The sequence below is a fragment of the Diabrotica undecimpunctata genome, chromosome 5 (assembly GCF_040954645.1).
Source record: "Diabrotica undecimpunctata isolate CICGRU chromosome 5, icDiaUnde3, whole genome shotgun sequence".
NCBI classification, from domain to species: domain Eukaryota; kingdom Metazoa; phylum Arthropoda; class Insecta; order Coleoptera; family Chrysomelidae; genus Diabrotica; species Diabrotica undecimpunctata.
Window position 1 is genome coordinate 5,365,576 of NC_092807.1, and position 16,376 is coordinate 5,381,951.

Genomic DNA, 16,376 nt, shown 5'->3' on the forward strand with positions numbered 1-16,376 from the left:
GTCGGTGAAGATCTCTATGAAGCTATACGTCAGTTTTTCCTGCTATTTCCGGATCTTCAAAAGAACGACTTTTTCATTACAGGCGAGTCTTACGCCGGAAAATATGTTCCAGCAGCATCGTATACCATTTACACGAAGAATAAAGAGGCAGAGTTGAAAATTAACTTGAAAGGAATGGCTATTGGAACGGTTTGTGCGATCCTGTACATCAATTGGTTTATTCTGACTATCTGTATCAGATAGGATTGGCAGATAGTAATGAGAAGGAAGAAATATATACTTTGGAAAAAGAAAGTAAGTACTTTTCCTATATCCTTTATTTAATCTATCTACATTTCCTTGGTCAGCCTCTTTGTTTTTTTCTCAACATTATTATATTCATTAATTTGTCTTGAAATTCTTCTTGTTTCATTTTGTTAACGTAGCTGCATCACTTCAATTATGTTTGTTCCCTTTCTTCTTCTTTATTATACGGTATTGTTAGAGTAAAATTTCATTATCTCTGTCGTTGCTGAATGATGCGAAGCAATCAATGTTCTATAAGAATTTAGGGTAGGACCTGTATTTACTATAGGGTTCGAACATGGCACGACATTTTTCCTATTTAGGATTAAATCATTTTAATTTGATCACTTTTATAATAATTATTGCCTTACGTATTCTTATATACCGTTTACCATTCGTTTAGTTCATCCACCCTTTTTTGTTGGTGTAAAATACTCTAAAGAACGTACCAATTGAGTCTTTCTTCCATTCTTCCATTTCTTTGAGTGTGTCTGCTTTTCTAAATTTTAGCTTTTTAATTGCCACCTCAATTTCTGATTTCAATATTTGAGGTTCTTTTTCATAACTTCTTTTCTCTGTATTATTGTCTGAGTTTTTGTTAAAGAATAGTATTTCCCAATTTTCTTTCCATAACTTTGCAATATCGTCTGGGTTTGTTATGGTATTTCCACTATTATCTTTGATGATCTGTGTCTGCGATTTGAATTATCTTCCTAGATACTTGACTTTTGAGAAAATTTCTCTAATTTCCTCCATCGTTTAGTGACAAGAATATAATCTATTTGGTTCTTGTATTGTCCTCCAGGCGAGGACCATGTTGATAATCTCCGCGGATGATGCATACACCCAACACCCGAGTGCATTTCCCTTCTTGGAAGTCGTGTCCTCGGGTGCTTTTATTATGCCCTCCCTACCAACTAAAACTACCCTCAGCCACGCACGCGCGACTAGTCTTGTTTAGATCGTCCTAACATGCGTGTGCTGCTTTCTTCTCTTCTCCTTTCTTCCCCTTAAGCGTTTATGTCTGCTTTCTTTCCCTTTCTAGGATCTCTTTCCTTTTATTATTCTAGTTATTGCTACCAGAATTTCTTTATATTCATTTTCTCTCTTCCGCCGCTTCCATTAGATTATTCGCCACCCTTTCGTATAGCTCTGCAGTCTCTTCCCTATCTTTAGGAGCCATGCCCCATGAGAAACTGTGTGCGGTTGTTGGTCTACCTATGGCCATGTCCTACCCAGTTTTTTACGTCCGGTATGACCGATCTTATCCATTCAGGCCAAATTTCGATTTCCACTCTTCTTGCCAATTTCGCGTTGGTCACTCCTCTCTCATGTGCTTCGTAGTTTTCACTCATTCTGTACCTGATTGCTTCCTTCCTCACTAGTAGGTAAATTGCTAGCACCCCTGCTATTACTTGTAATGTAAGGCAACTGTCGAAGTCATCTTATATGCACAGATGATTCTCAACAGGGCCTTTTTCTAAGCTTTCTCCAGAATTTTCCTGTCTTTTTGTTTACGCATTACCTGTTGCTATACTGGTGCTGAGTAGGTATAGTATGGTGAAGTGGACCACCTCCATAAGAATTCTTCTTGTACCTGTTTCTGGACCTCCCATGTTTTACACGATTTTTGTTAACGCTGCTGTTCTTTGATCGACTTTTTCGCGTTTGTGTTCAGTATTACGCCCAGATATTTGACTTTTTTGAAAGGTAGAATACTTTATCCTTCCGAATTAAAGGAGATGTTCTCTCTCGCTCTTGGGCATTTGAAGATTATGGCCTCCATCGTAACTACTTCAAGAGTTGTGATACCTTTCCTAGGTTTATCTCCAGTTATAAAGTACATTCCAGATCAGCAATCCTAGAACCCAGTCCTGTTATACTCCCGCAGATGTCTTCATTGTGTTGTCTTTAGGTATATTAATACTTCTGTAATAATCTCTCACCAAGTTCTGCAGGTAAGGAAATATTTCCATTTCTTCTAATAATCTGATGATTTTGCACCTACCCTGCATGCTTCTTTCTTCCTTACTAACCTGTTTACGGCGTATATGGCAGATATGCCTTTTTAAACCCATACCCTAACAGTCCAACAGGCCTTCACTTTCTTCTATTTCTTTTTGAGCCTTGACTTTATGAGGATTTCGAATAATTACCTAGTGTATTTAGCAAGCATATTAGCTGTCGGAATACCATCCGGTTCTTCCATTTCTTTCCAAAGGTTTAGGGATGAGGATAAAATATACGAATTTTGTCTTCTAAGGTAGTTGTCCATTATGTTTTTCACCCATTCAGCCTTTTAGTTAATACTGACCTTCTGGAGTTTACTGGTCCGGGTGCCTTCCCTGTCTTAGTGCCCTTCCTATTTCCATTATCTCTTCCAATGTGAAAATATTTGTTGATGTCTTTGTAGGAATTATTTGGAAGGTTTCCTCCACTCTTTGCGGGAACAGTGTTTCTGCTAGTTCTCTTCTGCGGCTGTCCTCTTTTAAAGAAGGTGTTTTCTTTGAGTTCTCTTGCTGCAATCTAACATGCGGCCCCAGATGTTACTTTCCAGGCTATCGCTTAGTTCTTTCCAGCACCTTCTAATTCGCTGTTGATTTTTTTTGGTTAGTTCTTTCTCTAAGGCTTCTAGTCTTTCGTCCTACTTTTCCACTAGTCAGTTCTTTTTGCTGCCTCTAGTGAGTTTTCTTCTTAATTCGTTCTTCTAACTTTTATGTTATCTGTCCATCAGTATGGGCGGGTGCCCATTCTTCTTCCCTTGGGCAACATCTCTAAGCTAACTCTTTAATTTTTTCATATCCAGCTTCAAAATTATTTCGGTATTCCTCATTTTCTGTGATTCTTCTTTTAGTTTCTTCTTATTAAGAGGCTGATTTCTCAACCTCAGGACAAAAGAGTGCCCTTATCTTATCCTAAATGTATAAAAATCAGTCGATGTCAAAAGCTGTAGTAAATTAAACATAAATGTTGTGAAAAAAACTTAATTTTGTATACAAAGCTATTACATATTAAAATAACAACTATTTATCTTTTTAGTCATACAATCTATCCATAAAAAGGACTTCCAGAAAGCTTTTGAACAATTTGACGACCTTCTAAATGGAGACCTAAACGGAGGGAACACTTTGTTTAAAAATATAACTGGATTCAGTTCTTATTATAATTACTTACATGACAATGGTTCAGGCGGGTCAAACTTAACTGACTTCTTGGAAAGTGAGCAAGTTCGAAAAGCCATTCACGTAGGCAACCTTAAATACAACGATGGAGTAGAAGTCGAGGAAAATCTAGTCCTGGACTTGATGCAGTCCATAACCCCGTGGATTTCGGAGCTGCTCAGCAACATCAGAGTTCTCTTTTACAATGGACAACTCGATATAATAGTAGCGTATCCCCTTACTGAGAACTTTTTAAAACACTTGCATTTCAGTTCTTCCCACGAATACAAAACTGCACAAAGGCAGAAATGGTACGTGGGTGATGATTTAGCCGGATATATTAAGCATGCTGGAAACCTGACAGAGGTTTTGGTTAGAAACGCTGGGCATTGGTTCCTGAAGATCAGCCGAAGGCAGCACTGGATCTAATTACCCGTTTTACACAGAATCAACTTCACTAGAATAAGAAATATGCGGACTTTCTTATACAATATCACCAAGAGTAAGAAGTTGAATGTGTTCAAAACATACTATTGACAATATTGTTTTAAAGACTAGTGACTAGAGCCAAAAACAGTTGCTTTATTTAATATAAAAATTGTACTGATATTGTGCAAAATTGTTACTTTGTAATAAGCAAAGAAGTTTACTATTAGTTATAAGTTATCTTTACTTTTTTTTTACTTATAAATAAATAATAAAGATCCTTAAGTTTGCTTTTCTATAGAGGTTTTAGAGAACTAACGTAAGCTAAAGTAGAACTACACAGTCCCCTACATTTGTTAGTGTTTATTCAAAAATTTTATAATATTTTTTTATCAATTTGTCAATTTGACTGAGCTACTTCTGAAATATCTCAGCGTCGTAGTCTAACAGCAAAATTTGCATCTATAAAAATAAGGATGATTTTTACCTGACATAAAATCAGGTATCAGTAATCAACAATGGTCATACCTTGTATAAAGTTAATGAATGTGTTATATTCAAAACAAACACAATTATGGTAGAAAGGTAAGATTATGAAAATTTTAAGTTACTGTACTTCTCTAGTATGTAGCAAATGATGTTATAAAATTTACACATGCAAATGATATGAGATAAGACAGAGGTGAGGATAGAATCTTAGATTCTGACACAAACCCAAAAGTCAGAAACTCCTAAGTGTGTGGTAATATGCCAGTGTTACAATTGAACTCAGTTAATCCAAATTCGAGACACGAATCGGTTCAATTAGAACCAAAAGAGCCATCCCAAGAAGAAACAAGATTATCTCCAGCTAGAGATGAAACATCCATAGATTACAATATTAGAACATGCTCCGTAAGATTAGTAAAAGCTCACATTAAACTTGATCTCTAAAGAGGGAGGAGATGTTATATATTAAACCTGTAACTGAACAATAAGCACTTATGAAAAATTAGACGGCTTGGGGTTATTATAGTATTTAGCAAATATTCTAGTTTTTTACTGCAAGGCAAATAAATTAAATAAGAAGATGACTATAACAATTATGTAGGTAAAATGAAGATAAATGTGAAATTATAAATTAAGGTGTTTTAATTTATGATTGAACAGAAATAATAAATGATAACAACTTCAGACCACCACATACGAGAGCACAATGTCAAACCTTAATAACATTACTAGTGTATGATCACATGATCCTTAGTTTTAGTGAGAAAACAATTCAACCATCAAAATGCTTGATTTTCCAATTTTATATAACCAAAATTAGGCAGTTAATTGAACTATTACTACATTTTTAATCCTTTATTAACATTATTTACACAAACTACATTTAAAAAACAATCATATTAACCCTAATCTTTGCCATTTAAGAACTTTCCTAAGAAATCTTTGGGTTTTGGTTCTGCTGTATCTTGAAGTAGTTCATAATGTGACCTTTTTGTTTCCAAACATCACAACTTCTTTCAGTTCCATTTGGCCCTTAAATATAACAAAATTAAGTAAATGGCTAGCTAAATATAAGCTATAATTACCTTGATAACTAACATATCGATCAGCCTAATGTCTTTAATATCATCAAATTTGGTAAATTCTTGCCTTAGTTTTTCCTCGACATTGCTCAACATTTTTTGGAATATCATAATTGTTAACTAAAGAAAATAATAGGGTATAATCTGGTTATCTTAAAATATAGCTAAGAAGAGCCTTATTTATTATAAACATACAAACCAATGTAAGGGAGTTGTCTGTACCAGGCTTTATATAAGTTCAAAACTCTTTTCGTGCTTCTTCACGGTCTAATGAAAGAATAGGTTTAACTTCTTTAACACTTCGTCTGATAGCTTGTGAGGCCATCTCAATTTTGTATTTCTTTTTAAAAATCAGAAATTAATGATGTAACTTAACCTCACACTTTTGACATTAAAAAAAAAAAGAAAATCAAGACATCCAATAGAAATGACAGTGTCAGCAATCTGTGATAGCAATCACAGAAAAGAAGTAGGAAATATTTTTTTCATTAAGTATCGTTTTGATACAGTCTTTTTTTTACACACATTTTAGTTTTCCTTATCTTTTATTATAATATAAGTTTATACAAGTATTGACCAAAATACGCATATTATCTGTAATCCAACGATGTACGAAGCTGTAATCCAAATGAATCCAAGTCCTTTTGTCTCTATTCATAAAAATGTAAATGACATCTGTCATATGAGATATTTTAAAAACTGTAAAAACAGAGTTTTGTTTATTTTAGACATGGTGATTTAATTTATAATATCTTTATTTGAATCATACGCCCGTTTGAAAAAAAGGCACCATCAAAATATTCCACATTTATTGTTTTATATACGATTTTATATTACAATCTTTATCCAAATAAAAATAAACAATTAAACTAGAATTGAATCAATAAATTGTTAAATCAGATATCATAACTTGTAGAAGGACCTTGACAAGAATGCAGCATTTATATACCTAAATCAGTACATATACATTTGGTAAATTAGTTGAAAATGTTAACTAGTAATGTTAACAGTGGTCTCTGAGGAAACTGATTGGCCTACCTTCTTTATTATCCCATTTGATGCCTGTGGTCAAGTTAAAGTACTGCCCGATGGAAGCATATACCTTATTACCAATGAAACCAACAGGTAAGTTAGATTAAAGTTTTAGTGTTCCCCTCAATGCCTACCTTATATATTTTAGAATGAAACTAATGAGGCTATCCTCAATAGCTTGGAGTCGAATAGCGCATATCAGCCAGAAACAACAAATATTGTCAAAATTGAACCACAGATTAATCAACTTGAAGAAATACCAGCACCTGTAGTACAGAACAATAAAATAGATGCACCATATTCATGTCCAGATTGTCAGGCAACTTTCTCAACTCCCAAAGAACACTCAGATCATTTAAAATGGCATAAAAAGTTTAAATGTACCAATTGTCCAGCTACCTACAACATTGAAACCAACTTAAAGATACACTTTGAGTTGGTGCATCATACTGAAAATACCTTAAGAAACTGCCCAATATGTGGTATTGCTTTAAGGTTCAAAAGGGCAGCTAGTTTGAAGTCACATATGATGATCCATCAAGTTGAGGAGGTGTATACTTGCCAGGAATGTGAAGCTGAGTTTGAAAAAGAGGTAAACAAGGCCATATATGACTAAAAATGATGTTACTGTAAGAGTTATATATTTTTTGTGGTATTTTGAGAGTATTTTGAGAGTATCTCTGAGATATTTATATATATCAATGTTATAGTAAGATATTTTTATTAAGTTTTTACGACTTAATATAATTATTTATTTACATAATAATACATAATTGATACGTTAACAGATGAAAGTTCCCAACCTCTTTTGGATTCTAAACAAACTTTTCAGAGTAACTTGCTTCAACAAGAACTTTCATTTATAAAATCAAATTTTAGTTTTGTTCAAAAAACAATTACTCAGTTAGAATCACCAAAACTGTCATTGTTCGAAAGTACAGCATTAATAAAAGAATTTGCGTCATGTTGTCGGAACGTTAGAGGTAATATTGGAAAAGATATTTTAAAAAAATTTGAAGCTACTATGGAAAAAAATAAAGGTTACCATATTCTTTCTGAAGTAGTCAGTGTTCTAGCTGGAAATATTTCGGAAACAATTAATTTAGAACCAAATGTTTTGGTTAGTTTGAAAAATGCTCCCGTTACATCAGTTGATGTTGAACGAAGTTTTTCCATATATAAATATATGTACTCAGACAGAAGCCACAAGTTTTTGTTAGAAAATTTTGAACACCACTTGGTCATTTATTGTTACCATAATTCTAAATAAGTTTATTCATACTTAAAAATGATGTAGTTACTTACAATAAATGTAAATCTTAATGAATAGTAGGAAATATTTAGTTATGTACACTTTTTTTTTTAAATAAAATTGTTACTATTTTACGATTTTTTTATTTATTTGTATGCATATTTTGTAAAATATTTGCATATTTTCGGGTAAACACGTGCATATTTATGCGCATATTTTCTACATTTTTATTTGCATATTTGCCGAAGTCTACTGATAACCATCTGTACATACTATATACATATAACTATAACTTAAGCATAATTTCTAATAATGATTAATTTTAGAATGAATATTCACAACATGTTGTCTCTCACTATTCCAAAAAAGAAGAACCGGAAGCTCCTTTATCATGTCCTCAGTGCATACTTCAATTTGAAACAAAAGAAGAGCTAAAACTTCACAAAGCCAACCATACAAAAGCATGGAAGTACTTCAAACGAAAAAGAACCAAACAAAAAGTATCTGTTAAAAAGGAAAATTATACCTGTGATATTTGTAAAAAAGGATTTATCAAGAAATCGCTTTTAGAGAGGCACGAGAGGATACATAGTGGAGAAAAGCCGTTTGAAGTAAGTATTTAATTTACATTGTTTATATTTTGAATTTTTCGTTATCCTTCAATTTACATGCTTTATTTTTAACATTTTTTAAATTGAAGTGCTATTACAAATTTATTAAATATAATTAATTAGCTTAACATTTTCTTGGAAAATAAAGTTATATTTTATGTTTCTCTGAATATTGGTTCAGAAACGTCCAATTGACAGGTAATTTTCATCAACTTACTGTAAATGTATGTAAATGTTTTTTTACTGATTATCTTTTTTAGTGTAATATATGTCAGCAAACATTCAGCCAGAAAGTAACTTTAGAAAACCATTTACTAAAACACACAGGACGTAAGCCCTTTGCTTGCTTTTTGTGCCCAGCTAAATTCAATCAAAAAGGTAATTAGTGAGTTTTTTAAATAACATAGCAAATATGCAACTGATGATGTAATTTCTAGGAAATCTAAGAGTCCACATCAACAAGACTCACACGGCGCCTCAAAACGGCCAGAAAGTGTTTAAATGCTCACAATGCTCATGCATGTTCAAGCGCATAGCATCCCTGAATGGACATGTGACGAAAGCTCATCTCACTGTAGAGTCTACAGAAGATGGTGTTGTTAACGACGTCATAAAGAACCTGAAAGATCTAAAAAACACGAATTTTGAGTCATCCGTTACTTTAACAGAGTCTGGCAGCGAAAAAAAGTATTCAGTAAAGTTGAAAAAAATTGGTGATACGAAATGGTACAAGTGTACATATTGTTCCAAGTTGTGTAAGAAGCCTAGCGATCTTATAAGGCACATCAGGATACATACGAAGGAAAGACCTTTCGAGGTAAGACAATATATTTTTTACCTTCCTTACACCTTATTTTTTATCATGTATTGTACTCCTTCTAGTAAAAAGTTTCATCGAACGAATTTGTCAAAAATCGCATAATATTTTTGGACTTTTTGGACAAATTTTAGTGATTTTTATGTCGGAAATTATACAAAGAAACCAAAAAATAATAGATAGAAACTGCTAGTACAATTGTAAAATAATTAGATCATATAAAATTATATATTAACACTGCTTAAATCAGTATTCACGAATATGTGCAATAAGTAAAGTTCCTATAGTCTGTCGGTCCTTGACTTTAAAGTTCACCAACATACGTAAATGCAATGGGAGTTTTTAGCGCGGCGTTGCCGATTTTCTTCAAAAGAATTCATTACCATGGTCCTAAAAATGTTAAATCAAAACTAACCTGTTACAGTCAATAGCGTTGTAGTAAAACAATATTTTTCATTGTTTTTTGTGAGTGATAGTCATTTTCGAAAAGCAATCAGCAATTTTATAATCGATATGTCCATTGTCATTAGGGGAGAAACAAATCTTAGTCAATATGGTGAATTATCGTGTAAATCAAGGATATGATTCACTTTCAAAAATAATACAAACAGTGGTAGTAGAAACCGGCATTTCCAAAAAAACAATGTACTCTGTAAGGGAAGAAAATTCCTCGGCACTTGGATTACAACCACCAAAGAGACGATCCAAGAACAAGCTAACTTCATTATCGCGTGATAAAACTTACGATGAAGGAACAAAAAGATTTGTCAAATAGTGCATGATTTTTTTCGTAAGAATACACCCCCAACATTACATTCTCTATTAGCAGTTGTAAATAAAGACGAACATCTACCTAATTTTTCTAGAAAACTACCAAATGTTCAAGATGGCGCCGACTGGTGAACAGCGTTTAAATGTGCTCTCTCTAGTTAGTGACAAGTGCTGTCAAAGTAAAGCTACTAAAATCTTAGTTTGTGTACAGTGTGGAAATGTTTTTCATTTGTAATGTGCAACCAGTAAGCTTCAGTGCATCAAAATTTGTGACACACGAATAACTTCCTCTGAAACAAACGAGAAATCTAATGACGTTGAGGAGAATTTCCAAGGCAAACCCGATCTATACAAAGAAAATGAGCTACTTAAAAATATTATAAAAGAAAAAGAGGAAAAATTTAATTTATTACTAGAAAATAATTCTCTTTTAAAACAAAACAATCGTTATCTACAAGAAAAGATAAGCCAAATGGAAGCAAAAACTGAACCTGTTAAACAACCAGTTTTAAATTTAAACAATTAACTCCAAATTATAAAATTACAAATAAATTCCAAACACCGGTGTTGCCAACTGTTGCCGAAAGTACCAGAAGCCCTGAAAATAATTCAACATCTGCAGAACTTAGTAATGCACAGCTAAATAAAATGCAAACTTAAGTAAATATAAATGAAGATATGGGACAAGACAATGATGGTTTTACATTAGTACACTCAAAGAAGAAAACTAGACAAACAAAAAAGAACTACGGTGAAAATGATAAAACTACCGACTTAGGAGTTCAAAGAAAGGTTTGGCTTTACCTTTCTAGAGTTAAACGAAGTGTCACAACAGAAACTATCTTCGATTATCTAAAAGATCAGGAAGTGTTTAAAGAGGCTGATATTATTATTAGAGAACTACCAATTTCTCTCTCCTGTTGCCGACAAGAATGTAGCGTAGAATCTTTTTAAATACTTTTAAACTGTTTGTCCTAGTTCTAGTGTAGTGTTATGTACAATTTATGTTTCAATTTCATGTTTATTACATTCTGCGCTTGCTAGATAGCCCAATTTTGACGAAATGCCCCTGATGATGTTGTAGAAAGCGAAAGTACTTGGGCAAGGATTTGATTATTAAAATTGTGCTCGATATTTGCCTTTAATTTTTCAAACTAAACTTATATTTCCCTATTTTACACTGTAATATACAGGGAGGACTTGCACATAAATACGATATAAATTTGATACTTTCAGTATTTTCACTGAATTTTATTTTGATACTTTTAAATTTTTTTTTGAACAGCACTCAGAGTTTATTTGGAGAGCTGGGGTCGTGGATAAGTGAATCAAACAGGGGGATTGGATTGGGGCAACTACAAAAATGGAATATAAAAGGGGTATTTACATGAATCTCCTAGACAAATGGGTAACAAAACAATAAGAAGGACTTCTAACTATTTAAAGTGGACGCCGTTTCGAGAGCGCCTCCTGCTGGATGAAAGAAAAGGGCTCTTCTTTCCTAAAAAACACAAAAGATAGGTTAGGAGACTTTTCTAAAATAAATAGACAAAATGGTTTAGAGAAATAAATTAAACATTTATTGTTGTCTCAACACAAACAGTTACAAAATATAAATGGCACAAAAATACTATATTAGTAGTTACAAAAATCTATACCAAAATAACAAAGAAGAAAAAACTTACTAAGTATGTCCTATCGGTTTACAAACTCTGTTTACAAGTGGGAGGTGCTATAAAGCTTACAAAAAAATGATACGAATAAAGAAATATCTTTAAAATGAACCTATTCATATAGAGGTTAACCTTCTTTAAAAACCAAAACAAATTAATGTCAAAAATAATAAAACGAGCTGTCATATGTCAACATTAAATTTAAAAACTGAACAAATAAAATGACAGCTAATACCACGCCCTAAGATTTACAATATTAATTATTACAATTTCTTTAATTTACGAAAGCAATTATTATTATTATTTAAAAAAAAAGGTCTATATTTACTTTAAAATTTAAACACAAAAAAGTAACCTTGATTTTCACTAAATTTTTTTACATAACATTTCTATGCTCTGAGACGGCTGCTTAGGACATTGAAGTCTGAGGTTGAAATGCCCAAATGAGGTTGAAATGGTTGAGATGCCCAACTGTCGCATACTCTGCTCACAGTTTAAATACATTTTATTAAGGTTTAACATATTTATGCGCTTAAATAAATTATTATACAAAATTCCTATAGAATATCTATACAGGGTGAGTCATAACTATTGGGACATAGACTAAGGACAGGTTATTTGGACCAAAATATGGCTATTGGGCCAAATATGCCTTAATAAAATGTTGCTGAGAAAAAAGATACAGGGTGTTAAAGTTAATTTTTGTTTTTCGTTTTTTGCTAATAGTTTCCCTGTATATTATAAATTGCTATCAAAATTGGCACAGAGGCATAATCTTAGATAAGAAATAGTATTTTATTTACAATTTTACGTTTTGTCATAGAGGGCGCCACGTGGATCATTCCTAATGATCAAATTGAGTCTAAACTTTTTCTGATGAAACTTTTTAGTAATTTTTATTAGAAAATATGACGTAAATATCATTTTTACGTAAAATTGGTACTCTTGTTTAAACATGATAATTTCAACCGTTTTCGATAAAAACGCAGTCGAACTGCTTAGAGTCTTAAAAAAGGATTTCAAATATTATTTCATTTATGAAAAGTATGCTTTGGACTGTCAGATAATTGTTGTTGGTAAATGTCATTTGTTCAGAGTAAATTATTTTTGATGTGACAGTGTAGTGTAATGTTGCATTTTTTAAAAGTAATTACTTTTTTTGATTGAAATGCCTCGTCACAATAATTTTACTAATGAAGAAATGCGAGATATGATTTGCGTATACGCACAAGAAAATTTTTCCGGTCGCTCGGCAGCCAGAAGGTATGGAACGTTATACGCAAACAGAAAGCAACCAAATCACAAAACTTTTGCAAGATTATATCGTAGTTTAGGTGAAACTGGGTCATTTCACACTAAAAATCGGGGTAGTCGACCGAAACAAATCACACCTAATCAAGAAGATGAACTTTTGGTTCGAGTAGATGAAAATCCTGAAATAAGTTCACGACATCTATCAGCAGCAACAGGAGTAAGTCAGTCGTCTATTGTTAGAATTTAAAAAAAAGAGAACCTCCATCCTTATCACTTCACTCCTGTTCAAAATTACTTCCAACAGATCTTCCACGACGGTTACAGTCTTGCCAACGTATTCTGAATAAACATCGCAATGACAGACACTTTATTAAGAATATTATGTTCACCGACGAAGCAACTTTTACCAGACGAGGGGTTTTTAATTGGCGAAATAGTCATTATTGGGAAGAAGAAAACCCGCATGCTATTAAAGCTAGACATTTTCAGCATGAGTTTAAATTGAATATTTGGTGTGGCATTATAGGCGACCAACTACTAGGGCCTTATGTTCTTCCTCCGAATTTAAATGGAGATTCTTATTTATTCTTTTTGGAAAACACTCTTAGTGATATTTTAGATGATCTGTCACTGGATGTAAGAAGAAAAATGTGGTTTATGCAGGATGGAGCGCCACCTCATTTTTCATTAGCTGTTAGAAATCATCTTAATGACGGATGGATTGGCAGAGGCAGTGATTTTCAATGGCCACCAAGAAGTCCTGAGTACAACCCGCTAGATTTTTATTTTTGGGTACATATGAAGTCCTTAGTATATGCCAATGAAATTAATACACGAGACGAACTTTGGAGATACATTCAAAATGCAGCTAATCTTATAAGGGGACAGAATAATATTTTTTTTAACGTCCGAAAATTCTTTATAAAAAGAATTAGAATAGGCATAGAAATCGGAGGAGACCATATAGAACATTTGGTTTGAGTTTTTGTGAGTTCTTTTAAGTTAAAGTGTGTTTAGTTTTGATTTATCGTCAAAACGGAAACCTTACGTTAGTTGCAACTTTGTTTATTAGTTTGGTATTTGATAGTGCAATTGTAAATAAAATACTATTTCTTGTCTAAGATTATGCCTCTGTGCCAATTTTGATAGCAATTTATAAATATACAGGGAAACTATTAGCAAAAAACGAAAAAACAAAATTAACTTTAACACCCTGTATCTTTTTTCTCAGCAACATTTTATTAAGGCATATTTGGCCCCAATAGCCATATTCTGGTCCAAATAACCTGTCCTTAGTCTATGTCCCAATAGTTATGGCTCACCCTGTATTGAATATCTATATCCTATAGAAAAAAGTAATTTGCTTCAAACCTGTTTCTGATAAAATTTGGCATCACTGTTGCTCATAAGAACCTGTACTGTAAAGTCAAGGTGGGACAGACTATAGATATGCACATTGTTGCCACATTTAACTTTTAACATTAAATTTGTATTAGATATGATTCTTAAGCGTTTTTTTTTGTTGTTTTAGTGTAAATTATGCCAGCGACATTTACTTCCAAGTCTGCCGTACATAATCACAAAAAACTACATTTCGGTAAGAAATTCAAATGCGATGTTTGTGACAGTGTTTTTGATTCAAATATGGAATACTTAAATCATCTGCAGTAAGTTATGACTTTCAAAACAGACAAATTTATAGACATGTATATCTCAGACTAACGGAATAATAGTGTACTAAAATTACACAGCATAAGGTGTCGTGTCTCTAGTATTCCGTTATTTATAAATATGAATAAATATATTCCGTCTGTTAGTTCTTTGAGTTTAAGTGGTAAAATAATTTATACCAATTGAATCACAACCGTTAATATCCGTGTAATTTTTTAAATAAACATTAGATTCAGCAAAGTAGGTTTCAAATGACTTGTTAAATATTTATTAACGAATAGATTAGGATTTCATCATTAAGATGTGCATGGGATTCAAATGTTTGTTCTGGTTATGAAGTCTGTTACTCTATTCAGTTGTTTTAACTGTTTAAACAATTCCATGTAAATTACCACAAATTGTTCTAATTCTTTGCCTAAAGTTGTTGAAGCTTGTTGTGTTATTAATTTCCGAGACAAACGAAGTGATCCTTTCAATCCTTTTAACGATTACCCTTGCTTTTTATTTTTTTTGACTCATTTTCCATACTTTTAAATCATTTTAGAATGTTTTGAAGCATTTTTGACATTTTTTCTTTTTGATTCTTTTTGACACTTTTAACTCTTTGCAGATACTTTTTTATTGTCTTTTAAGAATTTATCTTTTTATTGTATTCGCAATTTAGAGATTTTTCGACTCATTTTAGATGTTTTGTAGTTTTTTCGTCGAAAATTTGGACGTATTTTTGCCTTTTTTTGACACATTTCTTTTGACGATTTTTAGCTGACTTTTACATTTATTTACGCTTCTTCACGTTTTTTATCATTTTTAATGCTTTTAACACATTTTATCGTTACGTTTTCAAGGCTTATGAGACTTTTTGGCGCTTTGTCGACGAAATTTCGATCCCTTCGATGCTTCCATTGAATTCTCGATGATTTTGATTCTCTTTGATGCTTTAATGCCTTTTATAAACGTTATTATCTCCTCATTTGACTTTTTTGTCGAATTCTCGACGTATCTTCGGTGCTCTTAAACCATTCGCGATTATTTTGAAGCATTTTCGACGGTTTTGAAATGAATTTGACATTTTTTCGACGCTTATGATTTTTTGACTATTTTCAAGGCTTTTTCTACTTTTCGCCTTTTTTTCTACGCAATTTCGACCCATTCGATGTTTTTGGGAATTTTAGATGATTTTTGACTCTTTGGTGCTTTTAAACGCTTTTTAGACGCTTTTTCGTTGCTCTGAGGCTTTTTGGTGACTTTTCACCAAAATGATGGTGACTTTTATCAATTTTAATGCTTTTACACATTTTATCGTTACGTTTTCAAGGCTTATGAGACTTGTTGGTGCTTTGTCGACGAAATTTCTATCCCTTAATGCTTTTATTGAATTCTCGATCATTTTTGACTATTTTTGATGCTTTAACGCCTTTATAGACGGTTATTATTCTCCTCTTGATTTTTTTTTGTCGAACTCTCGATGTATCTTCGGTGCTCTTGATCAATTCACGATTATTTTAAAGCAGTTTCGACGGCTTTGAAGTAAATTTGACACATTTTTTCGACGCTTTTTGATTTTTTGACTCTTTTTGACTATTTTTAACGCTTTTTGTACTTTTCGTTGTTTTGTCGACGCAATTTCGACTCATTTTCGACTTTTTGTCGAAAATTTGGACGTATTTTTGAGTTTTGTTGACACATTTCTTTTTGACGATTTTTAGCGGACTTTTACATTTATTTACGCTTCTTCACGTTTTTATCATTTCTAGTGTTTTACACATTTTATCGTTACGTTTTCAAGGCTATATGTGGCGCTTTGTCGACGAAATTTCGATCCCTTCGATGCTTCTAATGAATTCTCGATGAT

The 16,376-nt window shown here is 32.5% G+C and overlaps 1 protein-coding gene and 1 pseudogene across 1 annotated transcript in view; one reads left to right on the top strand and one right to left on the bottom strand.

Moving 5' to 3' along the window:
* Positions 1–5,201: 5,201 nt before the first annotated feature.
* LOC140440506 (NADH dehydrogenase [ubiquinone] 1 alpha subcomplex subunit 6-like) lies at positions 5,202–6,076 on the bottom strand (annotated as a pseudogene).
* Positions 6,077–6,443: 367 nt separating this feature from the next.
* LOC140440945 (uncharacterized) overlaps positions 6,444–16,376 on the top strand; it is a 37,828-nt gene continuing 27,895 nt past the window's right edge. The window contains 6 exon segments of the mRNA XM_072531294.1: positions 6,444–6,521; positions 6,624–7,067; positions 8,054–8,338; positions 8,599–8,716; positions 8,776–9,155; positions 14,385–14,509. Of these exon segments, the coding sequence (XP_072387395.1) occupies positions 6,444–6,521; positions 6,624–7,067; positions 8,054–8,338; positions 8,599–8,716; positions 8,776–9,155; positions 14,385–14,509 (1,430 nt within the window).